At 39.3% G+C, this 26,154-nt stretch overlaps 1 protein-coding gene across 1 annotated transcript in view; it reads left to right on the plus strand.

Annotated features, from left to right (window-relative positions):
* Window positions 1-26,154, plus strand: part of LOC139454148 (uncharacterized) — a 71,589-nt gene that overhangs the window by 22,242 nt on the left and 23,193 nt on the right. The window contains exons 4-6 of the mRNA XM_071235679.1: window positions 21,318-21,504; window positions 24,822-24,976; window positions 25,929-26,007. Of these exons, the coding sequence (XP_071091780.1) occupies window positions 21,318-21,504; window positions 24,822-24,976; window positions 25,929-26,007 (421 nt within the window). The remainder of the gene's footprint in view (window positions 1-21,317; window positions 21,505-24,821; window positions 24,977-25,928; window positions 26,008-26,154) is intronic.

Genomic DNA, 26,154 nt, shown 5'->3' on the forward strand with positions numbered 1-26,154 from the left:
GCTATCCAGGACTACAGTATCAAAACGCCCAATGTAGTATGATATTGATAGATACACCAACAGAAATGTAGCCTTCTACATTCTTCATATGCAACATGCAAGCATGAAAGGTAATCTGTGTCACTGGAATGTGTTCAGGAGCTTGGTGCACCAAGGGGCACAACTCTTCCAGGACTAGAGCACAGTGTGTCAACACATGGTTTGGGTCAACTGTTCTGTACTAACCTGAAGCGTTTTGAAATGAGTTTATCATCAATCATTGCTTTGGGTTTACAGTTCTCATTCTTGTATATATTTCTACAACTCATAGATTTGGAATTGTTATAGTAATACTTGGTGCATCAAGTAGAAATAGACAGAAATAAATATATCTTGACTTAACAATGCTTAAATCCAACTGTTGCACATTTCACTGATCATGACATCAGCGGGTAGATCCTTTTTGTGGGTGTGGGAACAGATGTGAATAAAATGGGCTCAAAAGAAGTATTGCTGTTTTGTTTACTGGGTGAGAAGGTATGCAAACCAACATAAACAATAATCTTTTTTTCTTCATTTCCTTTTTGTCTAACCCTTAAATGTTGGCTAGATTTGTAACTAACCTTGCATGACAGTAAGTAAATGGCCATAAATTTGAGAAACTTTTGAAAAGGCAACAAACATTAGATCAACATTATAGTTTCCCTGTTTTATACTTCTCCAAAAAGTGAAGGGCCACCTGATTCTTTCATATTATCCTAGTTAATCTGTCATGGCATGAGAGATTAGTTAATCTGTCATGGCATGAGAGATTAACTATAGAAGTAGGAAAGATTTGGGTGGCCCTTAACATTTTTTTTCCAGTATGTTTTGTTCACTTTATCCAACCTTAACCTACCCGGTTATTGACTTAAGTATCAAAATAAATTGGTAAGAGTAAAATTAATTGATCCTTTTGTAATATCATCATAGAATGTGTAGACAGGCAATGGGGTTTAGGTTAGCTATTTAGACCAAGGACATTGAAAGGCATTGGTGGCTAACGTACGCCATGGTGTGAGACGATAAAGAGACCTTTTCATTGAACCAGTAAGATAAATGTTCTGAGAATAATTAATCACAATATCATACACCTGTGCTGTCTATAAAGCAATTTCTTTTCTAAAAATATATCAACAAAAGCCATTTTATAAAGTAATTTTATTTGGTTTGATAAGTAAGTGGCAACAGTTTTTATAATGGAATGTGATGATTTTATTGAAGTATTAGGACAGTGTGGGCCATATAACAATGAATGTGTCCAGTGCTATCATTTCACACTGATTAGCATGCAAGTCAATATAGTCTGGACTCAGGAACAGTTCTGTTGTTTGAAACAGTTGGGATCCATGATGGTGGGAGGGCATGCGTTTGTCAGGGTGGAAATGTGATGTTATTCTGTCTCTGGATTACTTTGGCTGGTTTGATTAAGTCTTGTTGGGTACAAAATGTGTTGTAGCGGATATTGGTGTAAGTATTGTTGGAGACTGTGTCAGTCACGACTTGTTTTTCAAGTCTCTTCAGTCGTATGATTATACATGTGTTGCATGAGATTGGTTTTTGTAAATGTATTAATGAAACTTGTAAGGATTATTTGGATTAATTGTTTAATCATTCTTGTTGAACACCAAACTTAAATTTTTAATGTATGCTGTTGAGATAATTTTCTATGTTTTCAACTGTTGTGGTTTGGGTATATGAGAGGACATTATCATTTAAATACAAATGTTTGGTGAAATGAGAAACTTGATGAACAATTAAAAAAATGCACATTTATCGCCGTTTGGAAAAAATGTATTTATATTCTGTTTTGCTTCTCATGATTTCTTCAGGGCTGGGATGGGTGACTAGGGTACTTGAGTCGGATGGGTTCTGAGTAGGACCCGGGTACCAACAGGACTACCTGGACCCATAGTTAGTCATGTGATATTGGATAATGTCAAAAATTAGCGCCATGGTTACCTTAATAATGTTGGCATTTCTTTCTGACTATGAACACATTCTCTCTGTCTTTTAGGTGTTTGATTAAAGATAAAGCTTCTGTCAACTTCAGTGTATGCATGACCAGATGGTTTTATACCTGTATCTAAATACTCCTTGCCAGGACTCCAGTCAAACAATTCCCAATTGGACATTCCTTACAGTGGATATAGGGGTATGATAGGGTAATAGGGGTTGGGACATGGGGAGTAAATTTGGACTCGTCCCAGCCTTATTTTCTTCCTTCACCCTCTGGATATTAATGTGCCTCATCCATTGTTGCAACAAATTCAAGAAAGGAAGTGGGTAAACTGGCAATTCCTGATGTGAATTTTCACTGTCATTTCACAGCAATACACCTTAAGAAACCGGTTCACAAAAATGTTCTTGTTTGTTTTTACAATTCAAAGAAAGTCTCATTCTTTCTGTAAATTGTTAACGAGCATATTAACAAGGATGAAACTCAAATTTAAATTTGCCGTTGAAATAAGATTATACTATTCTTCTACCTATGTTTCATGGTGAAGTCTGTACCTAGTAAGAAGCTTATGAAGAACTGTGTATATGGAGTGTATTGAACTAGCTAGGTAAACATTGGCGCTGGCCTGAGAAGGTTCAAGTGGCAAATATCGTTGATCTCATGAACAGTTGTTGTCACATAAGTAGAAATATAGTTTTGTTGTTATTCAAGCACCCAAGAAATAATACTGAGGATCTTTCCTTTGTGTGCGCACGGCAAGGATAAGAGGATATTTAACTTTCTGAATACAGGCTTGGTGATACGACAATTCAAACCAGTAAGGTGAGAGGGATGCGGATTATTTCATATTGCTGAAGGTGGAAGTGGTTTTCTGATTGTGTTTGGCGTTTCATGATTGGAGACATTGATATATAATGTAAGTTTTAAGTGTTATTTAACACGACAGGACTAATATTGCTGATGGGTTACAAGCGAGGCTCATTTTCGGGAAACAGTAGTGGTATTTGTATAAACTTTGAAGTTGTGTGGTGTCGCAGGACAAATATTGCTGATGTTTTACAAGTGATGTTTACCGGTATTTACATTTGAGAAGTTAGTGTGGTATTTGTATAAACTTTGAAGTTGTGTGGTGTCGCAGGACAAATATTGCTGATGTTTTACAAGTGATGTTTACTGGTGTTTACATTTAAGAAGTTAGTGTGGTATTTGTATAAACTTTGAAGTTGTGTGGTGTCGCAGGACAAATATTGCTGATGTTTTACAAGTGATGTTTACCGGTATTTACATTTGAGAAGTTAGTGTGGTATTTGTATAAACTTTGAAGTTGTGTGGTGTCGCAGGACAAATATTGCTGATGTTTTACAAGTGATGTTTACCGGTATTTACATTTGAGAAGTTAGTGTGGTATTTGTATAAACTTTGAAGTTGTGTGGTGTCGCAGGACAAATATTGCTGATGTTTTACAAGTGATGTTTACCGGTATTTACATTTGAGAAGTTAGTGTGGTATTTGTATAAACTTTGAAGTTGTGTGGTGTCGCAGGACAAATATTGCTGATGTTTTACAAGTGATGTTTACCCTGTTTCTAGTGTTATAATTATTTCATATCAACCTCTTGCTTGGCATAAAAGACAAGATTCCTGCAAATTGCTAACCATGGGATGTTATAATAGCCAAGTGGTCAAGGTATTCATTTGTGTCCTGGTTTGATTCTTCATATTGTACAGTTTTGTGTCTTCTGTTGTGATATTGCTGCAGTACTGATTATAGCAGAATAAATGCTTTATTAGGCAAAGATTAGTACATGTATTTCAAGAAAGATCAGCCCATAACAGATGCGGTCAGCATCTCAAAACAACTAGTTCCAATACAGATATGGAAAAAATGTTGAATGGTTGCAAGTGAAATGATGGTTTAATCAGTTATCAGAAACATAGGTATATGTATACTCACCACCAAAAGAAACTCGAACCACAGAAACATATGGAGAAGTATGTACATTCAGAAGAGATGTTACCAATGTGTACCATTAATGACAAAACTAACAATCAGTCAAGTGTTACCACATACTGTCTTTATTCTTATCATGAAATGCTGCACATGATTTCCAAACTTTGCGCACTAATCCTGCACGAGACAAATGGTACATCTCGAGTCATGGATCTATGACGTCACATGTGGATGCGTCCATGAGCGTTGGGTCACACTACATACCAGTAGGTTCGTTTATGCATCTCGAGTTATGGATCTATGACGTCACATGTGATGCGTCCATGAGCGTTGGCTCACACAACATACCAGTAGGTTCATTTGTGCATCCAACCAGTCTGATGTCTCTTGAATATGAGCAATTCTTCATATTTGAACCAACATGTATGGTATTCACATTTCTTTTGTCAGTGAGTATATAACTGTCATAATCTATGATGACTTGGCCTTTAAGACATTATTAAAGTAAATATGTTAAATATAGGGGTACTTTTGTTCCACTCTGATTGATGAGCAAGGCTACACTCAGGTTGAAGGTGTTGACGGATAATGGCTGTCAGTGTCAAGTTGTATAATGCAGTCAGTCTGTTCCCCTGCAAGGTACTTAACAACACAGTCAGTTGGAGTCAACCCCTGCAGCCACCCCTGCCATAACCTCACGCCCTTTCCCTGAATGGATCCCACACAGAAATCCTGAACTTATCTGTTAATTAGCATGTTTGTGCAAACAGGAGAAAAACCCATTATGCTTGTATAGGTAAAAGCTGAATCAAGTCAAACGAAATCCAGTGATATAAAGGGTGCGTGTGTTCATGATATTGGTGAGGTGTGTTTGTGTATATAGCTAGGTGGAGAGAGGATTGCTTTGTGGTTGAATGAAGGTCGGAGAGTTCTGTTGGACTTTGTATGCTCAGGGCCTAATTAAACTGAATGAAGGGTCTGTGGTTGAATATAGCTATCAGCAAGATTGTGGCATGACTCTTTGAATAGAACTTGAACCTTACCGTTCTCATATTGAACACATTACTTGACTTGCATGCCTCTGTGGTTAAGTTACAAGGGCCCAAGTGCTGGATTTCTGCTCTGATTCTCCAATTACCATTCAATGAATTGAGCAAACAAAAAGTGAATCGGAATATTTTTCACATTGAGCCGTCTTAAATATGCACAATATTTTCCATGTGTGATTGTCAATGTGTACAACACTATGCCTGCAGTTATATATGGAAATATGGATCGACCAGATTTATGCAATTAATTGTAAAGCGCATTGTTCAATTCGGTGTAATCTTTTCATATCCTATGAGATTTGTCCACCCCAGGGAGCCACTGGCTATCTAGTTTTTAGGTGGTAAACATGAAAGGAACATTGTGCTGCTGTGTGTTGATGTGGATTTGCTTTGTTTGTAAGAGCAGTGAGGTCTGGCGTGCAGGTCTTTGATGAAAGGTATATCTGAAGTTTGCTGTGCAAATAATGTAATCATTTAACTGGTTTCTAGGCTGCTTCCATTTTATCTGTGCATGTGAGTATATTTTGGGTTTAAGGGATTACAGGACCACAGAATCTAAAATGGATTGGATTTATTCATTTGGCTTTTTCATTCTATACATTGGCAGTCTGTGCAAGAACGGGTCAGAATAGGTCTTCAGTAAACCATGCACGCCAGAAGAGGCGACTAATGGGTCAGGCTTCAGTGACTTGGTTGATGCATGTAGATAGATGCTCATGTCAGTCACTGGATTGTCTGGTCCTGACTTAATTATTTACAGACCGCCATCATATGGCTGGAATATTGCTGTGTGCAGCTTTAAACAACAAACTGTACAAAAAACATTTGAGTGCACAAAGAGGGTCTTGTCATTTTCAGTGGATATTACTCTTTACAATGGGCCATGACTTGAGGGGACTTGAGGGGACTTGAGGGGGTACATGGGTGGCCCACTTGTGTTCAGAGATGTGACCCTTGGACATGCCAGAATCTTAGGATTGTTGCTTTGAATCCCAACAAACTCACTCACTCACTCACTCACTCACTCACTCACTCACTCACTCACTCACTCACTCACTCACTCACTCACTCGTGGCTATGGTTGGCAATGATGGTATTCCAATTTAAAAGAAGAATTAACATTGAAGCCTAAATATGCTGGTCACTTGACATATATCTATGCCCTGGTTTTAACCATGTTTATTTCCCATGGGGTTAGAAATAACCAAGTCGATAAAAGTTGTATTTGCACTTGTGCAAATATAATTTCACATGCATCAGTGTATTGTTTACGGAATTGTTGAAATAATTCCAATCTTATTTTGACATAAGGTCAGAATGACGTCACACTGGAAACGATGGCATACCTGAAGTTTGTTGACGTCGTTCGACAACTTTGGTCTTCTCATCAGTGCATTTTTTTAAAAGGTAGTTCATAAGGATTAATAAAGAATAGGAAATAAAGAAGTTATTACACTCACATGTGTGTCAAACTGATTTAAAATTCATGTATTATCCTCATTCTTGCTGGGGGTATTCGTTTTGTAAAATCAGTATGACACACATGCCAGTATAAGTTTCTCTAGTTATGTACAGTACAGTTTGCGAGGTTGTCTATCAACATACTCCTTTCATCATATTACCAGATGCAGTGTAGATACGCTCCACACAGGCCTACTGTGCAACAGTAAATGTTTGTTGTGGTGACTAGATGGTAGATAGTCATGTCGCTGGGGTCAGTTGAATCAAGATAGTGTCACCATGTCCTCATTGCAGCTCCAGTCACCCATGTTGTCAGTGTTATATTGTCAGCTGGTCACAGCTCCAGTCAGCCATGTTGTCAGTGTTATAATGTACAGCTGGTCACAGCTCCAGTCACCCATGTTGTCAGTGTTATATTGTCCAGCTGGTCACAGCTCCAGTCAGCCATGTTGTCAGTGTTATATTGTCCAGCTGGTCACAGCTCCAGTCAGCCATGTTGTCAGTGTTATAATGTCCAGCTGGTCACAGCTCCAGTCACCCATGTTGTCAGTGTTATATTGTCCAGCTGGTCACAGCTCCAGTCAGCCATGTTGTCAGTGTTATAATGTCCAGCTGGTCACAGCTCCAGTCAGCCATGTTGTCAGTGTTATAATGTCCAGCTGGTCACAGCTCCAGTCACCCATGTTGTCAGTGTTATAATGTCCAGCTGGTCACAGCCCCAGTCACCCATGTTGTCAGTGTTATATTGTCCAGCTGGTCACAGCTCCAGTCAGCTATGTTGTCAGTGATATAATGTCCAGCTGGTCACAGCTCCAGTCAGCCATGTTGTCAGTGTTATAATGTCCAGCTGGTCACAGCTCCAGTCAGCCATGTTGTCAGTGTTATACTGTCCAGCTGGTCACAGCTCCAGTCAGCCATGTTGTCAGTGTTATAATGTCCAGCTGGTCACAGCTCCAGTCACCCATGTTGTCAGTGTTATAATGTCCAGCTGGTCACAGCTCCAGTCAGCCATGTTGTCAGTGTTATATTGTCCAGCTGGTCACAGCTCCAGTCAGCCACGTTGTCAGTGTTATAATGTCCAGCTGGTCACAGCTCCAGTCAGCCATGTTGTCAGTGTTATAATGTCCAGCTGGTCACAGCTCCAGTCATCCATGTTGTCAGTGTTATACTGTCCAGCTGGTCACAGCTCCAGTCAGCCATGTTGTCAGTGTTATACTGTCCAGCTGGTCACAGCTCCAGTCAGCCACGTTGTCAGTGTTATAATGTCCAGCTGGTCACAGCTCCAGTCAGCCATGTTGTCAGTGTTATAATGTCCAGCTGGTCACAGCTCCAGTCATCCATGTTGTCAGTGTTATAATGTCCAGCTGGTCACAGCTCCAGTCAGCCATGTTGTCAGTGTTATAATGTCCAGCTGGTCACAGCTCCAGTCAGCCATGTTGTCAGTGTTATACTGTCCAGCTGGTCACAGCTCCAGTCAGCCATGTTGTCAGTGTTATAATGTCCAGCTGGTCACAGCTCCAGTCAGCCACGTTGTCAGTGTTATAATGTCCAGCTGGTCACAGCTCCAGTCACCCATGTTGTCAGTGTTATAATGTCCAGCTGGTCACAGCTCCAGTCACCCATGTTGTCAGTGTTATACTGTCCAGCTGGTCACAGCTCCAGTCAGCCATGTTGTCAGTGTTATAATGTCCAGCTGGTCACAGCTCCAGTCACCCATGTTGTCAGTGTTATAATGTCCAGCTGGTCACAGCTCCAGTCAGCCATGTTGTCAGTGTTATAATGTCCAGCTGGTCACAGCTCCAGTCAGCCACGTTGTCAGTGTTATAATGTCCAGCTGGTCACAGCTCCAGTCACCCATGTTGTTAGTGTTATAATGTCCAGCTGGTCACAGCTCCAGTCAGCCATGTTGTCAGTGTTATACTGTCCAGCTGGTCACAGCTCCAGTCAGCCATGTTGTCAGTGTTATAATGTCCAGCTGGTCACAGCTCCAGTCGGCCATGTTGTCAGTGTTATATTGTCCAGCTGGTCACAGCTCCAGTCAGCCATGTTGTCAGTGTTATAATGTCCAGCTGGTCACAGCTCCAGTCAGCCATGTTGTCAGTGTTATATTGTCCAGCTGGTCACAGCTCCAGTCATCCATGTTGTCAGTGTTATAATGTCCAGCTGGTCACAGCTCCAGTCAGCCATGTTGTCAGTGTTATAATGTCCAGCTGGTCACAGCTCCAGTCAGCCATGTTGTCAGTGTTATATTGTCCAGCTGGTCACAGCTCCAGTCAGCCATGTTGTCAGTGTTATAATGTCCAGCTGGTCACAGCTCCAGTCAGCCATGTTGTCAGTGTTATAATGTCCAGCTGGTCACAGCTCCAGTCACCCATGTTGTCAGTGTTATATTGTCCAGCTGGTCACAGCTCCAGTCAGCCATGTTGTCAGTGTTATAATGTCCAGCTGGTCACAGCTCCAGTCAGCCATGTTGTCAGTGTTATAATGTCCAGCTGGTCACAGCTCCAGTCAGCCATGTTGTCAGTGTTATAATGTCCAGCTGGTCACAGCTCCAGTCACCCATGTTGTCAGTGTTATATTGTCCAGCTGGTCACAGCTCCAGTCAGCCATGTTGTCAGTGTTATAATGTCCAGCTGGTCACAGCTCCAGTCAGCCATGTTGTCAGTGTTATAATGTCCAGCTGGTCACAGCTCCAGTCAGCCATGTTGTCAGTGTTATAATGTCCAGCTGGTCACAGCTCCAGTCAGCCATGTTGTCAGTGTTATAATGTCCAGCTGGTCACAGCTCCAGTCAGCCATGTTGTCAGTGTTATAATGTCCAGCTGGTCACCAGCACAGGCCACATATACTGCTCAACTATTTATAGGGATATTCTGAGTGGCCACGTAGGGACTGAATGGGACTAACTGCTGGGAAATGTTGTCAGACAAATAGTTTTCAATACTGCATTGTACTGACATCTCTTTCAAGTTAAACACACATTACAATGTTTTGGAGTCGTCTGAGTTTTGTAACAGAATGACATGTTTCAGTATCAAAACCTGGGTAGTATATGTAGAATACAACTGATAATGACAATTTCAATAATATGGAATAATATAGAAAGAAAATTGTTTTACTTAACTTTGCTTAAGAAGTTTTATTTAGATTTTATGAAACGAGAAGGATTAGTTTAAACATTTTTTTATCATGGTGGCATTTATCTTTTTCTCTGAGGGAAACTATCAATAAAAAAACAGAAATATTGTATACAACAAAGACCCCAGATTTCTGTTTCTTTGTAGACAATGTCTAATAAAAAACCTGGAAATGCTCGAAAAACTATAATATAGAAGACTTTGAAAATATTCTTTGATGGGCATTTTAAAGATGTAAGGACATGAACACATGACACTTTTTATGGATAGCATTTTCTTTTTTTCTTTATGACGTTTCAGAGCTACTTCTTGCTGGTGAATCACCTGATGACGGGGCAAGAAGTAGCTCTGAAACATTGTGACAAAGAATGAAAAAGGTTGCTATCCATAAAAAGTGTCATGTATTTGAAAGTATTGGTATAAAGTTTTTGTTTATTATTGTACATAATTTCTGCTTATTGCTGTCATATATATACATGTATGTGTAACCTTGATTTCATGAATTTAATCAGTTGCAACATTGTAACAGATATACAATTCGAACTCAGAAATAATTAAATTCAAATAAAACCTGTTTTATATTATTTGATTATCAAAGTCATTCGTGCGCTTCTGCTGTAATTACACACATTACACTTGCTTGTTTTGTTACATTGGGAATAACTATTACATTAATGTGATCACAAAAGTGAAAATGCCATTACTTTCTTAGGCCTGGTTACCAGCATATGTCAGACTGACCGTTTGTTGGTAATGTTCAAGGTATGGATTGGTGAGAGAAATCTCTGTGATCTCCCCTGATAAGGGCACACATAAAATAAAGAAAGTGAAGTAGACACTAAATCTCCCAGGCCCATTAACTTTTCCCCTGACAAGCACAGTTGTCTGCTTCTCACAATAGCCCAAACCTGCAGGTTCCTGAAGGCGATATTGACTCTCAAATTATAGCCTTGAATAGGCCCACAGCCCACAGCCCACAGCCCACAGCCCACAGCCCACCAACATGGGGATCCCTTGTCAGAACAGGCACACCAACATGGGGATCCCTTGTCAGAACAGGCCCACCAACATGGGGATTCCTGGTCAGAATAGACTCACAACCCACCAACATGGGGATTCCTGGTCAGAATAGGCCCACCAACATGGGGATTCCAGGTCAGAATAGGCCCACAGACCACCAACATGGGGATTCCTGGTCAATATAGGCCCACCAACATGGGGATTCCTGGTCAGAACAGGCCCACCAACATGGGGATTCCAGGTCAGAATAGGCCCACAGACCACTAACATGGGGATTCCTGGTCAGAATAGGCCCACCAACATGGGGATTCCTGGTCAGATTAGGCCCACCAACATGGGGATTCCTGGTCAGAATAGGCCCACCAACATGGGGATTCCAGGTCAGAATAGGCCCACAGACCACCAACATGGGGATCCCTTGTCAGAACAGGCCAACCAACATGGGGATTCCAGGTCAGAATAGGCCCACAGACCACCAACACAGTTACATTTTGTGTAATATACACATGTTTTTTTGTCTGCTTATTCTGAAATCAGAAAGGATGAAGTAGCTCACATACATAAAACAAAACAAACCGGAAAATTCACATTAAAATTTGTATATATAAATGTCTTAATTTTTCTTAAAAATCAAAATTTAAAACTAGGTTTGGTGGTAACATCTCACTGCCAGAATGATTGCTTGTCTTGTAAATATGACCGTGGCTAACATTCACACGGACAGCCACTAGTCCGTTTGTTTGACATTAGTGAAATATACACGGATTAGTTATTTTATCCTAAAATTTAGTTATTTTTACGTAACTCGCATGTCCAAGGTGAGTTGTGGACTTGTTGAATATAAATAAAAGTGTCTACCCCTGCAGATGGGGTGAAGTTTATTAAATTTTCTGTATATTTTTCCAATTGATACATGGTGACCTAAAGTGATGTTTAGTGTCTCACTCTTTTTGGAAATACAAAAAACTTGCATTCAATGAATTGTTTGATAGGCATTACTTAAAAGTTAACGGATGACAAAGTAGACACAATTTATGGATAAAAACTTCTTTATTTAATGTAAAGATGATGTTTCAGTATAGATCCTTATACCGTTGTCAAGGATCATTGTATAAGGATCTATACCGAAACATAGCCTTTACAGTAGATAAAGAAGTTGTTTTCCCTTAAATTGTGTCTACTTTGCATTCAAAGGTTTATTTACTTTAATGCTTTGTAATACTGAATATCTCAGCAAAATATGAAATCGTTCAGTCAGACAGTTCTTCTGTGCAATAATGACCTAACATAAACTGGTCAGAACAAAAGACCTGAAACTGTGGTCTGTTCCATCACCTACAGGCACATTGTATTCAAAGCCCGTTATCTTCTATCAAACAGTAGGCAGCGTGAGTCACGTCATGGCGTGTTGTCTCGCGCCCAACCTCAACAGTAGAGATCTTAATATGGCAGTTACTGGGAGACTCTTAGTGGACTGTCAATGTTCGACTGGAGGTCACAAAAACTTTCCCTAGCATGTTACAATGTTCCCAGCTGTAAACATGTGAGTAATTAATTAAGTTCCTGCTTGGTAGGATTATGGTTGAGGATATATGTTTGTTTTGTTTATTCAAAATGCATAACACTTTTATTTTCCACATCTGTGAACATGTGAGTAATGAATTTAGTTCCTGCTTAGTAGGATGATGGTTGAGGAATATGCTTCTTAGTTTTCTTAATAATGTTTGTTAAAGTTTTGTGACAATTTCAAGTATTTTATGATTCAATGTAATTATTGCATTTCCTGTATGGTTGGCATGGTAATTTATGAAAATTTATTTGAAACCTTAATATAGAGGGTAACAAGTGTTTGTGGACACAAGCACTGTAGTGCCTATGTTTGGTATAAAAATGCCTCAACAAGGTCTTTAGGTCCATAGCTGTAATGACATCTTTAACAGACAGTTTCCATTTGAGTGTTGATGACAAAATGTACTGGTGTCTTTAGCCCCTGAGCAATGACTGTATATATATTGCCAGTAAGTAAACTCACTTCAGCAATTACAGCTGGTTAGCTGAAAGATCTTTGCAATGATCAAGTCAGTGTTAACACTAAAACTGGAAACTCAATATTCCTTGCCACCTTTGATCTCCACCTTTTCTTAGGTATGGTTGAACAGTGAATGTGAATGTATGTGTTGCATTAATGAGGTTCTATTCAAAGGGAATAAAAGCGGGTGTTAATGGTGACAAAGCCATGGTTTCTCATTCAGTCAGTGTTCAGAATGTAGTGAGGGTGTGACAATATGTTAAATGTGTTGATTGACTGGTTTAGTGCAGAGTCACTGATCACCAATTCTTCGACTTCTTCTCACAATAGAAAGTTCAGGGGTTGAACTGGGGCCAGAAATTTGATCTTGTGAGCGTTTTGATAACAGGTCCTTGTAATGGCGTCATACACTGGTTGTTTTGAAATGTTTGAGCAAGTCCATTTGAGCATCCGGTGATGTTGTTTGAGGATAGCTGGCAAGGAGGGTTTGTCAAGGTTGTGGATCGCAGACTGATGGTGACTGTTGAGGTAGATATATTGTACATTTGGTTCAAGACAGCTGTGAAATATGTGAAACTGGTGGCATCTTTTGTGTTGGAGCATAGATTGAGCTGGCCTGAGTAATAGGAATGTTTTTTATGTCTTCTAAGGCTCATTGATGTTTGTTTGTTTGGCTGGATATTTTCTGATTTTTGTTGATATTTCATTCTGGGGGTTACATTAGCATTGTGTTTGAAATCAGAAGTGTGCAGAAATGTGGATAAAATCAATACATGTTTTCAAGATCAATGTGTTTTTAAGTTGTCAAGCAGTTTGTTTCTAGGGAAACATTACTTGTATGTCTAAGGCAGAGTCTATGAGAATAATTCCCAAGGTACCAATTTGCTTGCAGGTTGTAAAGCAGGTAGTAGTGTAGACAATGTAGTACGTGCTGTTCCCCCATTATGGATTCTCCACGCAGTGTCACCAAGAAGCAAAGTGTGGTGCTGCAGAGTTTGGATGCAGAACAAGAGTTGAAGCGGCGGCGTTCACTCACGATCGCACATCTCTATCTGTCGTCTGCTTCACTGTCCCGAAAGGCACAAAAGTCAGACAAGAATGACATAGTGGAGGTGTCAAAGGCTACAAAACTGGAAGAAAAGACTGAAAAATGATATTTGAAGACGGTTAAGGAAGACGGCACCATGGGAGATAAAGGAATGTGATGGTGTGTTGTTGAAAGAGTTTCCTCGGAAAGAAAGGGTTCGTGTGTTCTGATAATAACTGTGATCAAGGAACAAAGGAGACCAGAAAGTAGGACCGCTAGGTCATTGGATGTATCTGTTCTACGTGTGGGAATGTATCAATGACAAAAACCTGTCAACTACTTGAAAACTTGTAAGATGTATGGTGCAGAACCAGAGAAGTCAGTGTTCAGAGAGATGCACAGAATGCACAAAAATTGAGATGAGTTCAAGTCTGGATTCACGTTTTTTGCCATATTGTGTGAGACCAAGGAAACAGGTTGATGGTACCATAGTGTGTGTGCCAGTGTTGGTGCACAAAGGTTCACAGAAGACATAAAGTTGTTCATCAGTCAAAATTGAACAATTGGTCACCCAAAAAACAAACAGGACTTTGATATATAGACTATTGCAATTTCATATGTGACTTAAGTACCCAAACAGTACAAAATAATTTGCTATTTGCAGTTTTACTATACACTTGATCTCTGGAACGACAAAAGCCTGATGTTGTTTTACTTACATACAAAACAATCTGCTCATGGTGGTAGCCTTGTAGCCAAGTCTGCTAAGTGGACATTTTGTACCCTGCAACCTTCACATAGGATTACTCTTAGTACTGTTTCCTGTTCCTTTAGGATATGTAAATGAATAATTGTGTAAGAAGTTCTACCAAGTGGAACCTTTCTCTGGCCTCCTGATTAATAAAGTGGTATTAAGCTAAGCTGTAGAAGTCCTGGCCATTGTGTTAGCCTTGTGTCGGTCAGACATATGGAAAAGTGAGAGCAGGAATTTCAACGTGAAACAGACGTGTCAGTAATTGAGCTAGCACTGATGACTTTTCACGTCGGTGTTCATGCATTTGTGCCAAGAGCTGTGGAAGTAGGTACAATGCTTTTTGTCCACGTGTGAGAACATTTTCTCCCGTAGTTTCCGGATAAAGAAAATCAAATTATCCTGAGAGGGAGATTTATGAGGCTGACTTGTTTGATGGCTCTATTCTGTCGTCAGTACAAACATTTATACCCAACATCCAGGTAGGCGGTTGGAGCTAGGCTGGAGGTTTTTATTGACAAATGCACTTAATCTTCACTTGGTTATAATCGCTGGGAGAAAAGTGGATCAGCGTTGGAATTCAGTGCTTAGGAAATAACATACCATTTATAGATCCAATCACAATGGAGTGTGAGATAGAAGATCCGTCATATTATCATTATGTTTATGCTGTAGCTATAAATGTTTGGCTTTCTTCTTAGTAGGTGTGTGGCGATTCAATAGATGTGAAAATATTGGGATTATCGTGTTTCGTTGGTGTAAGCCTGCAAAATCTTTGTCGGACATTGTGTCAGTGATTTGTACAGAAGCAATAGGAAATATGTCCGTACCGTCATGTGTTGAGCGGTGACACATATTCCAGAACAAACAATTGCTGGAACATAAGGACAGAAATTGTTTATAGAACAGTAAAGTTACTGCTTATGCTGTTATGAGGAGTTTAATAATACACGCCAGACCTGCAAGAACCCACGGAGATTTATGAGAGCTGAGTGTGTGTGAACTGGATCATTGGGTCTGTGGAGAAGGGCTTTGGATACATGGTGAACGGATGTTTAAAGGAAACCAATGTTAATGAAATTTGGACAAAATGTGAAGGAAACATTGGAGGAGAATGAATTCAGGAGACGTATGTAGATGTTGTCATATTTAAGGACATAATTTGATCAAAGTCATGCTTGTGCAGAGTTATATATCTTGTTGTTGGTATTTTATACTTTATGATATGGACACTGGAATATTAGCCAAAGAGGCCAATTCTGTTAGATAATACACAGCAAATGTCAAGTTTTGTGGATGTGAAATTGTTGGAGGGAGTGTGTTGGATTGAGAATGGAGGAAAGTCAGGTCGTAGCAACAGAGTCTAGTGATACCGACTCGCCACCACCGATCTACAGTAAAATCAGTTATCTATCATACTCACAACAGTTGGAAGAATATATCAACAAATATAAAACCAGGCCTCCTGATATTAAATTCTGGCCCTATGGACCCTACTGGCCCCAATATTATGATGGTGAAATTCTGGTGACACCTAAACACATCTCTGATTGCCCATTGGAGGATGAGCCTCTCGCAGAAACAGAGCCTGAGGAGGACGTGCCTCAGGATGACGATGACGGTAAGTTGTGAAGAGACAATTTGTTACCCATGAAATTATAGACAGGTTTGTTGTTTCATACTTGGTTAAAGACAGGGTTGTTGTATATTAATTTTGTTTCTTGTTGTTTATTTGTTCATTAAGGCCAGTGTTGTACATTTGTTAAGAAAAGATTGTGAAAATTTATAAGTAATCATGGATTTTCTATCACAAATCAGTGACTACTGGCGAAGGACAACAGATATCCGGTGCAATATATACTACTCGAAAAAATTTCAAGAGCACTCAATTCTTTCTTATTACTATGGTCCATTTGCATGGCATGACAGATTAACATTAGCAAGAATCAGCTGCTCTCCAACTTCTCTTGAGTAGCATATATGACCCATCATTCCAAGATTCGTGTACATTATGCTATATATTACCCATAATGGATATAATGACTGACTGAAGTATTTGTAAATCACATGTGCCACAACAAGGGTATCTAATTGTAAGGTCATTTGTCAATATTTGGTAATAGAACTTCATGACTTAATTGTGGAATTTTTTATGGTACAAACATGCCAGTGGTGTTCTAGAGTGAGAACAGAACGCCAATAGTCAAGTAGATTGGTCGTCCAATGTGGCTGAGCACAGATAAAGTTTGGATAATATATGTAGGTCTCAACCTGGAGGACTGGCTTTCAGCCGTGTGTGTCAGTGATTTAGGGTGCCCCATGAAGACCTGGGTTAGAATTGATCTTAGGCAAACCATGCTAGGCAACTAACAGGATCAGGTGGTCAGGCTAACTGATTTGGTGGATGCATGTCATTGTAACCAAATTGCGTAAATTGATGCTCACAATATCACTTGATTGTCTGGTCGAGATTCGATTATTTACAGACCACCAGACCTGTGAAGATCCGGGGTAGAATAGGTCTTCAGCAACCCATGCTTGCTGTAAAAGGCGACTATGCTTGTCATAAGAGGCAAATAACGGGATAGGGTGGTCAGGCTCGTTGACTTGGTTGATGCATGTCATCGATCCCAATCTCGTGGATCAATGCTCATGGTATTAATCATTGGATTATCTGGTCCAGACAGGATTATTTATAGACTGCCATCATATAGCTGGAATATTGCTAGGTGCGGCTTGAAATAACAAACAAGCAAACAAACAAACTGTTTACCCTCCACTATTACCAAAGGGCCACCTGGTCAAAGCCTGGTCTCACCTATTGCATTTTAACTTCAATGGTTTTGTACACTTTTCTTCCTCCAAATACAGTAGGGAGGTGTGTACAATTAAAATAAATAGATACACGCAGACAATGAGATTTGATTTTTTTTTCCCAAAGCAAAAAACAATCCTGCCAACTTGTAACCCTGGGAATTGCATGTCAACAAATGTACAATCCAGTACGCCAGTTAGGCCCGTTATTACAATATTTTACAGTTCAATATAAATATATCAGGTTTTATGATTTTATTCCATTTCATTAAAATTTCATTTAATGTCGATTATGGTAATTCCGTGATCTGTGATCTGTGATCTGATCAGCAACTCAACATTATTTATAGCATTAATGATCAGTGTACTATTGCTTTTGACACATTGTCAGAATAAATAGAGGAATTAGCTCATGGACAGTTATTATCCGACTTTTGGAAGTCAATATTTTGTTATTCTTGTATGATTTTGTCATGTTTCATATTATGATCAATTGCTGATTGTTCAATCTCAAATAGTGACATGTAAAACTGTAACATACAATAAACTAACTGTTGTTAGACCAAAGATCTACACTGGGTTATTTTGAAAACATATCTTAACAGCAGTAGCTACAGTAACAAGATATCAAAACATTTTATTACTAGTATATGACAGTGTCAGCATTAATTTTGTTGCGTTCAAAACCATTTTAGTTATTTATGTAGGATTTTTACTGACATTGGGAACTCATGCATGTACAGGTGATTGCTGTTTCTTGGGAATTATAACACACACTGTTAGTGATCGATGCATGTAGAGCATGCATGGCATAACAGGAAATACAAGTGATTTTATAAAAAAGCATTTTTATTGCAAAATATTAACATTGACATTTTGACCAAGTGTGTAATCGTCTGTTCACGCCAGCCAAAACATCACCAGAAGCAAACGATGTGGTTTTTGACAGCGCATTATACACAAGATAGTATTTTTCTTAAAATGTGTTGGGCACGCCAGAAACCTATGATTGTGGGTTCGAATCCCAGTTCACCTCGATTATGTTTCTCGGTTTGTCAGCACCATACCCGTGCTTGCGGGTTTCACCGAAGTGGTAAACGCCTGAGACCTGCATCACTTCAGGCTTTCCTCCCACATTAAGCTGACATGCCACGATATAACTTGAATAATGTTAAAAGCGGCGTTAAAACCCAACTCACTCACTTAAAATGTGTACTCCAGAAATGGGGGGTGTATTACATACTCAAGTACATATATTACACAGAAGAAAATATGGTAATATGGCTCACACATGGCTCACTGCAGCATTAAACTCCCATCACTCACTTGGAGCACAGACAAGGCTGTGACAATCCTCTTGGGTTGCTAGAGCCTAGAAATGTGTTTGTCATCTTGAAAAACATAGAGAAAGTGGGGGGTATTTTCTTCCAGTACTTTCCCATCTGTCACTGTCACAAGCCCTGAAGAGTGACAATAAGGGAGACAACTCCTCACTCAAGTGACTTTCAAGTGATATTAATGTGTGTCTGCCTTCAATCTATATCCACTTGAAACCCTATCCTCCCCACTTATTGAACTTCACTGTTCTCTGATTGGGTGGTTGCCCCAAGAGATGGTACTTGTTTCCTTTAAGAGTCAAAATGTCTGACAAGTCTGGTTCATGTATGTCTTTGTTGAAGGAGGTGGTAAAATGAACTCAGATATGATTTATTGACAATTCATAATCTTGATATGCACCAAGATCTGTGTTGGGCACAAAGAGCCGTAGTGTAGGAAACTCAAAAGTTGGAACAGCAAATTTCCTCAGTGCACCCAGTAGTCAAGCAAACATTATCTCACATGTTCGCCAAGTCTTGGTGTCTGAGGGAGGCAGCAGCAAATACCAGGTAGATTTGCTGGAAACCTACAATTCATGTGTTTCCCCAGAGCAGGAAATGTCTGAGACCTGCATCACTTTGGGATTTCCTCCCACATCAAGACATACCATGATATACTGTTCAAAATGACATAAACCCAACTCACTGTTGCATCAAGCACTGGTCTGTCTGTTCCAGGTGGGACTATTACCATTCAGTGGCCAAGAAAACATTTTCCTTGAACTGTCTGGTCCATGCTCCTGTCCTTGCTCTTGGAACCTTACAGACTGCTGTGATAGAGCTGTAATATTGCTCCCATTTCCGTTGTCCCCTGCTGTGGAATATTGCTAAAAGCAGCATAAAACCATACTCACTCACTCACTGTAATATTGCTGACTGAACTTTGGTCATTTTGAACTGATATATGACAGTCGTAGATGGTATACTGTGACAAAATAATCTAAACTCACTCACTCACTTATTAAGCAGGTGTCAATTTTTTAAGCATGAAATACGACATATATTCAATACTTTTACGAAGAACTGCCTTTCCCTCCTGTATATTTGGAAGCAGCTCCTCTTTATACTGTCTCTGAGGTTTTGATAAAGCTATAAGTATTTAGTAAATCATGCTCTTTCAATAACTGAGGTCTTTACCTCCCATTTAATAACAGATAAGACCTTCACTTAACACTGCTAAAGGTGGCTCATGGGCGGATAAATTTATGGACTTATTCACTGTATTGATTGACACTGTAAAGCTTTCATTCAACAAGGTGGATATGTTTTGATGAACACCATGAAATATGAGCATTGATATAGCGTAATTGACAAATACATAATAAATCACAAAATTTGTGTGAAAAGTTTACGTGTGCCCTGCAGAAGCATACCTGTCAACTCTCACACATTTTGATCATAGATCACTACAGGAAATATTAAAAGAAAATTTACAATGAACTTTCAACAAAAGGGCTAAAAGATACTGCTCAAAATGGTTAAAATCATTTTCAGATGGGGTCTTACCCCCACCACACCCTGGAGCAGACCGGAGTCTGTGCCCCTGGACCCCGGTTAAAACAAAATCTCAATCATTGAAACAGTTTTGGGTGATAGCTATGTGGACGTGCCAAAGTCCACAGACAGATGTTATGTTGATTTTAATCTTTACAATATGCAGTAATCAAAGTACTGGTAATATGCCCATGTAGATTAAGTATGTTATCAATGGCTGAGTTAATCATGCTGTCAATCCCTGGTTTGGTTGGCCTAGATTCTATTACTCACAGACCACAGGGGGCAGGGGGGGCCCAGTTGTTTAAGGCGCCGCGATTCGCTGTGCAGAGTTGCGTCCCTTGGGCACACCAGAAACCTATGATTGTGGGTTTGAATCCCAGTTCGCCCCGATTAAGTTTCTAGGATTGTCAGCGCCAAACCCGTGCGCGTGGGTTTCACCGAAGTGGTAAACGTCTCAGACTTGCATCACTTCGGGCTTTCCTCCCACATTAGGCTGACATGCCGTGATATAACTGGAATACTGTTAAAAGCGGCGTTAAGCCAAACTCACTCACTCACTCACAGGCCACAGGGTAAGAGCTTGAAACTACATCCACTCACTGCAGCGGTACATTATCCATACACACAAGTGTAGGCTTGAGGCTCGTGGACCATTTCTATCCTTGACAGTACTTGACAAAATGGACCAGTAATGTTTCTGCCACTTTAGCTTGTACTTAGGCACTCAAAGCTGTCAGTCACGTCCCCATTCACTCCTGGGTACCCATTCTACAACACCATGTGAAGTTTAGTGCTTTGTGTTTCATGGGGCTAAAATGCAGCCTTGCGCAGTGATCTATCAGTCAATTAACATGTGATCAAGACAACATACCTCTATAAACTAAACTAAACAACAAAAGAACCATCATAATGAATATTGGTTGAATACTTAAGTCAGTTAGAAAATAAGCCTGCTGTGTTTTGATATTTGAGGTAGCATAACTGTAGATTTGATAATTCATATTTTTATTTGGAACTGTGCACGTTCCTTGTGTTGGATACTTTTGGTGATCACTCACTCACTCACTCACTCACTCACTCACTCACTCACTCAATCACTGTGTTTGCTAATGAGTTTTGTTGTTGGATGTTACTAGCTATTAAGACATTTTAGTCTTCATTGGCCGATGTTTGAATTATTCACCCACTTTGCTGCAAGATCCCTCACTCACACTTTCCTTCTTTTACAGCAGTCTCAAGAACAGCAGAAAACCAGGACACGCCCTTCCATGGGCGATGGCGTGGGGTGCTGATCGTGTACGACTCGGAACGCAGTCCCCGAGAACACCACGCTCAGCCTGTTCCCGAGGGGTGTTGTCCCAACCTGCTGTTCGAGTCCCGTTTTGAGAGCGGCAATCTACGCCAAGCAAGGAGAGTGTAAGGATATAATTTGTCTCTATTACCCAAAACAAAACACCCACAATTGGAAGGCAATAGCCGCCAGCCATGACAGATTAACTATCGTCATATGAGAAAATCAAGTGGTCTTTAACTTCTTTTGAGTACAATATATAGTTGGCTCAGTATAGCAGTACCGCAGGTTGGACGAGTGACCCAGTCATCTATTTTGCTACAATGCACTACACCAAGTTAGCTCCCTTTGCTGTGCTAGGATCCTATGATTTGGCTCCCAGATTCATCCTGCCTGTGATCCTTGGTTTGTCAGCACTAAGCTTTCGCTGGTGGGGTTCACATAAACCATAAACTCCCACTAATCATAGAACATTTACTGGGGTTAAAATTTGCTCAAGTTGAAGTTTGTAAAACAACATTATGACCCATTACATATCTGCCTTGGTGAACCTCAGTATATATTATGACCCCACATATGATGGTTATGGCTGTCTATTCACAATAGCCTCCTCCTTTATGTCTGATGATGAGGACCGCCTCCGTGGTCTAGTGGTAGAGCGTCCGCCCGGAGAGCGTCATACCAAAAGACGTTAAAAGATGGTACTTGTTGTTACCCTGTCTGGCGCTCAGCATTAAGGGGCTAAAACAAGGACTGGTCAGCTCAGAATCAGTATACTGTGTCTGAGTGGGGTATTCATGTTAAACTGCGGCATGGTATCTCAGTAGGCTAGCACTATAAATCGGCATCAGTCCGGTCTAGTACAAGTAGCTACACACACACGTGCATGCACGTCGCTATATAAGTGCAATAATCTTGGACGCGACGTTAAACCCCATTTCACCTCACCTCACCTCACCCATCTGATGATGACCCTCAGGGCCTCTACATGTCCGTGGTACAGATCCTCATAGGTAATTCTTGGCAGAGGAGCTAGGTCCAAATCCTTGGTTCAAATATGTCTATAGATACTGTTAATGAGATGACCACTGTTGTTGAGCGGTTGGATACCGGTATTTATCATCATTAAAGTGACTTACAAATAAGGCAGGAGTCTTGGATAAAAAGGTGTTGTACTAGAGAGGTTCCAACCATTTCATTCCTAGCACCAAGGCTCTATTAGCAGTACACTGAAGTGTTGTTGGTATAGTTATATTTAGATAAATCAATCGTCAAATATTGACTTAGCCAATAGACTGGCAAAAACAAAGGTGTCCAACCAGTACTAGTTTGTATAGGTAGGCTGCGTGTTTGAATACTCCCCTGGTGGGATACGACATGTTATTCCCTATAGTTGTCAGGTGCCTGTTATTGGTGGATACAGTTACCCCAAGTCACTACACTTTGATTTGTTAGTGTTGGCTTGAATAAAGGTTTATTCTAGAAGTGTTTATGTAGACGTTTTGTTTTGTTAATGTCACATGTGAGTGTGTTTACTGCTTAAAGAGAGGTCGTAGTTAGGTGGTTACGTTTGTCACTCACTAGGGTATTGTAAGTATTGAGACACTGTATATTCAGAAGTAATGATTTCATGTTAGGAAACTACACTTCAGATTTTCTTTTCTTTGGAACCATTTCTAATCTAGTCTTGTTGCTTTTGAAATTTATTGTCATACCTCCATTGTTAAGAAGACAATTTTTCAATCTAAGAGATATTTAGAGATTTTTTATATTAGGCCTGTAATATAAAGTAATCTTTTTTTTTTCTTTTCTCATTTATTGTTTTTAAAAAGAAGTACCTGTTACATAGAAATGGGCTTCTGCCCAGGGTAGCAAAAAGTCCATGACATGTAGCACAACTTATCAGTACATCTTAGATTTTTTCGGAAAATATCATACTTCTCACTCACACATTCACTCTAATAATACAAAATATGCTGCATAGATCAAGTATGCATAAACTGTTCAAGTTTATATAAAATATTACAGTGCTGGTAAGTACATAGTCTCAAACATTAAAGTCTTAAGTACAAAACTAAAATTAAAATGAAAGCTGCTCCTTGTTTTCAAAAAGTTTAGGATACAGCATCCAAGGTCCATTGAATTTCTTCTGACTACCTGTCTTGAAAGCAATATCTTTTTCAATGCTGTTTTGTGTAAAAGCTTCCTTTTTATAAACATGGAAATAAGGTTTGGTATTTTGGAACTTGCTTAAAATTAATATAGAATTTTGCAATAAGTAAAAGTAAATCGAACACTTTACCTGTTTTTATGTTCTCTTTAACTCCAAAAAGTATCAATTCTGCACAAAATGTCATATTATAAACATGAACACACTGGTCTATCCACACTGACACTTCATCCCAAGACCAGTGAAGATTCAGGGTAGAATAGGTCTTCAGCAACCCATGCTTGCCATAATCGGGTGGTCAGGTTTGCTGACTTGGTTGATGCATGTCATCGTATCCCAATTGTGTGGATCGATGCTCATGATGTCAATCACTGGCTTGGCTAGTCCAGACTCGATTATTTACAGACCGCCGTCATATAGCCGGGATATTGCTGAGTGCGGCGTTAAACAACAAACAAACAAAACAAACAAAACTTAATCCCAAAATATATAAAGTAATCTTAGTGATAATATGTTCGTAGCTGTTGTGCATGTATTTAGGCTTACAATAGTCTTAGCACTGAAGGCAAAGAAAACACATGGAGCACACTTTTTTAGCTCAACCTCTGCACTGAGTAACGTTTCCTATGGATCATCATTGTTAAATAATAATTGTTTAGATGGAAATGTGCTGACTATCATGAATATAGTTAACTTGCCCCAAGTTTTGTGTGAATTCACTCAAATGTAATATATGGCCTGTTCAAGTTTCCAGTTTAGGTTTTGATGTGTGTTGTAGTTATATACTCTAGCCCTGACTGGTTGTATGGAGAGTGATTAGGTCCTCACTTTGAGTCTGTTGTTAATAACAGTTGTTGGAATATCAGCATGTAAAACGGATGCTGCTTGTGTGGGGTGTGTTTGAGTATTTAGTGACAACGCTTTCCTGAGAGTAAGTTGGGATTTCCTAACTATTGTAGCTTAGGAATTCAATTTAGGGGTGTAATATATACTCGAGAATATTTTTAGACATAATGGTACCACAATTATCACCCAATATATTATGTCTGGATTTAGTTTAGTTGTACATGTATGTTGAAATTTTGAAAATCTTATAAACAGAGTCTTTTGTGATAATGGGGTTTCAAAGGTGGAGAAAAATTTGACAAATTCTTTAGCATGACATACAAATATAAAATTCATATATATGTTTCTCATGTATAGAAGAACTTTGATAAATGGTCAAATATGCATTATTGTATTGTATGTTCAAAGATCAATAATTAATTCCAGAGGTCAGTATGAATATGAATTGGTGCTAAAGACTGACCTGTACACAAACCGCCATACTCAGTGGTACTACTTCCGGGTCAGGAACGCAGTGCCAGGGGTCACCTACAGGTTCCGCATCGTTAACCTGCTCAAGAGGGACAGTCTGTATAACTATGGTGAGTTTACTGCCATCATTGTGATTTAGGTTCACTATGGTTGGTTGAAAAGGAAAACATTGGTTAGAAAATATTTTACAAATCTTCCTCTTAATTTCATGACAAGTTTCTTTAAAACTCAAGACTAGAAAACTGTTAGACTTTTAAGGTATTTCTCAAAGAAATATCCCTTTTCTTAACTTCTTGTTGAATTAATGTAGGGGATGATGTTTGTCGGATACAATATTTGCACAATGCTAACCTCAGAGTTGATACAATATAAAACTGAATTTAAATATATAAAAATATACCGTATTCGACGTAATAAGCGCCCAGGGCGCTCTCAAAATTAGAAATATGGGGCTCTTATTAGAATATTATTTTGGTGAAAAAAGATAAATTTTGTGGTTTATGGTGACAGCCTGAAATGTTTATATACGACAGATATATTTTCCCAGACTTTAATTGCCCATAATTAAGGGTGCATATAACACACGAGTGTGCATTATATGCAAATAAATAAGTCTTGTGTGCATTGATCAATCGGTAAGGGGTGCTAATTGGGATTGTTCACCAGCCAATATATCAGCAAATATCGCCGTGGGTGCTTATTAGAGCGGGGCGCTTATTACATCGAATACGGTACATACATTTTTTGGACTCTCTCTGATAACTGAATGCCACTTAATATCCTACTCATCATTTGATAGGGATATTCTTAGTGTCCATGTTGAGGACTGATTTGGAGTAATTGCTTGGACAAGTTGTCATACAAATAGTATGCAGTACCACAATGGGATTGATGAATTTTCAACTTCCAACCAAGTTAGAATCAACTTTAAGTACGCATTGCAGTGTGTTGTTTTCTGATTTTTCAACAGAATGAAAGGTTTCAATATCCTTATCAAACATTGAGTAGTATATGATACAGTAATGAACAGTTTCAACTCATATTCTGTTTAATTAATGTCAGGTATGCGACCGTTGGGATACTCAGAACAAAATGCTCGCGATAGGAACACTGGCTGGTATCGCACAGGGCACCACATCAGGTAAAACTTACACTCTTCTCATCAAGGTAACAATGTGATATTGTCCACCAAAAGTATACATTGTAAGGAATATTGATTTGCAAAACTATACAGACAATCATGACAATGAATTGATATATACTGATGAAAGAAATATAGGAAAAGCTA

Source organism: Haliotis cracherodii, unplaced genomic scaffold, assembly GCF_022045235.1.
Source record: "Haliotis cracherodii isolate W230 unplaced genomic scaffold, xgHalCrac1.p SCAF_1, whole genome shotgun sequence".
In the NCBI taxonomy this organism is placed as follows: Eukaryota; Metazoa; Mollusca; class Gastropoda; order Lepetellida; family Haliotidae; genus Haliotis; species Haliotis cracherodii.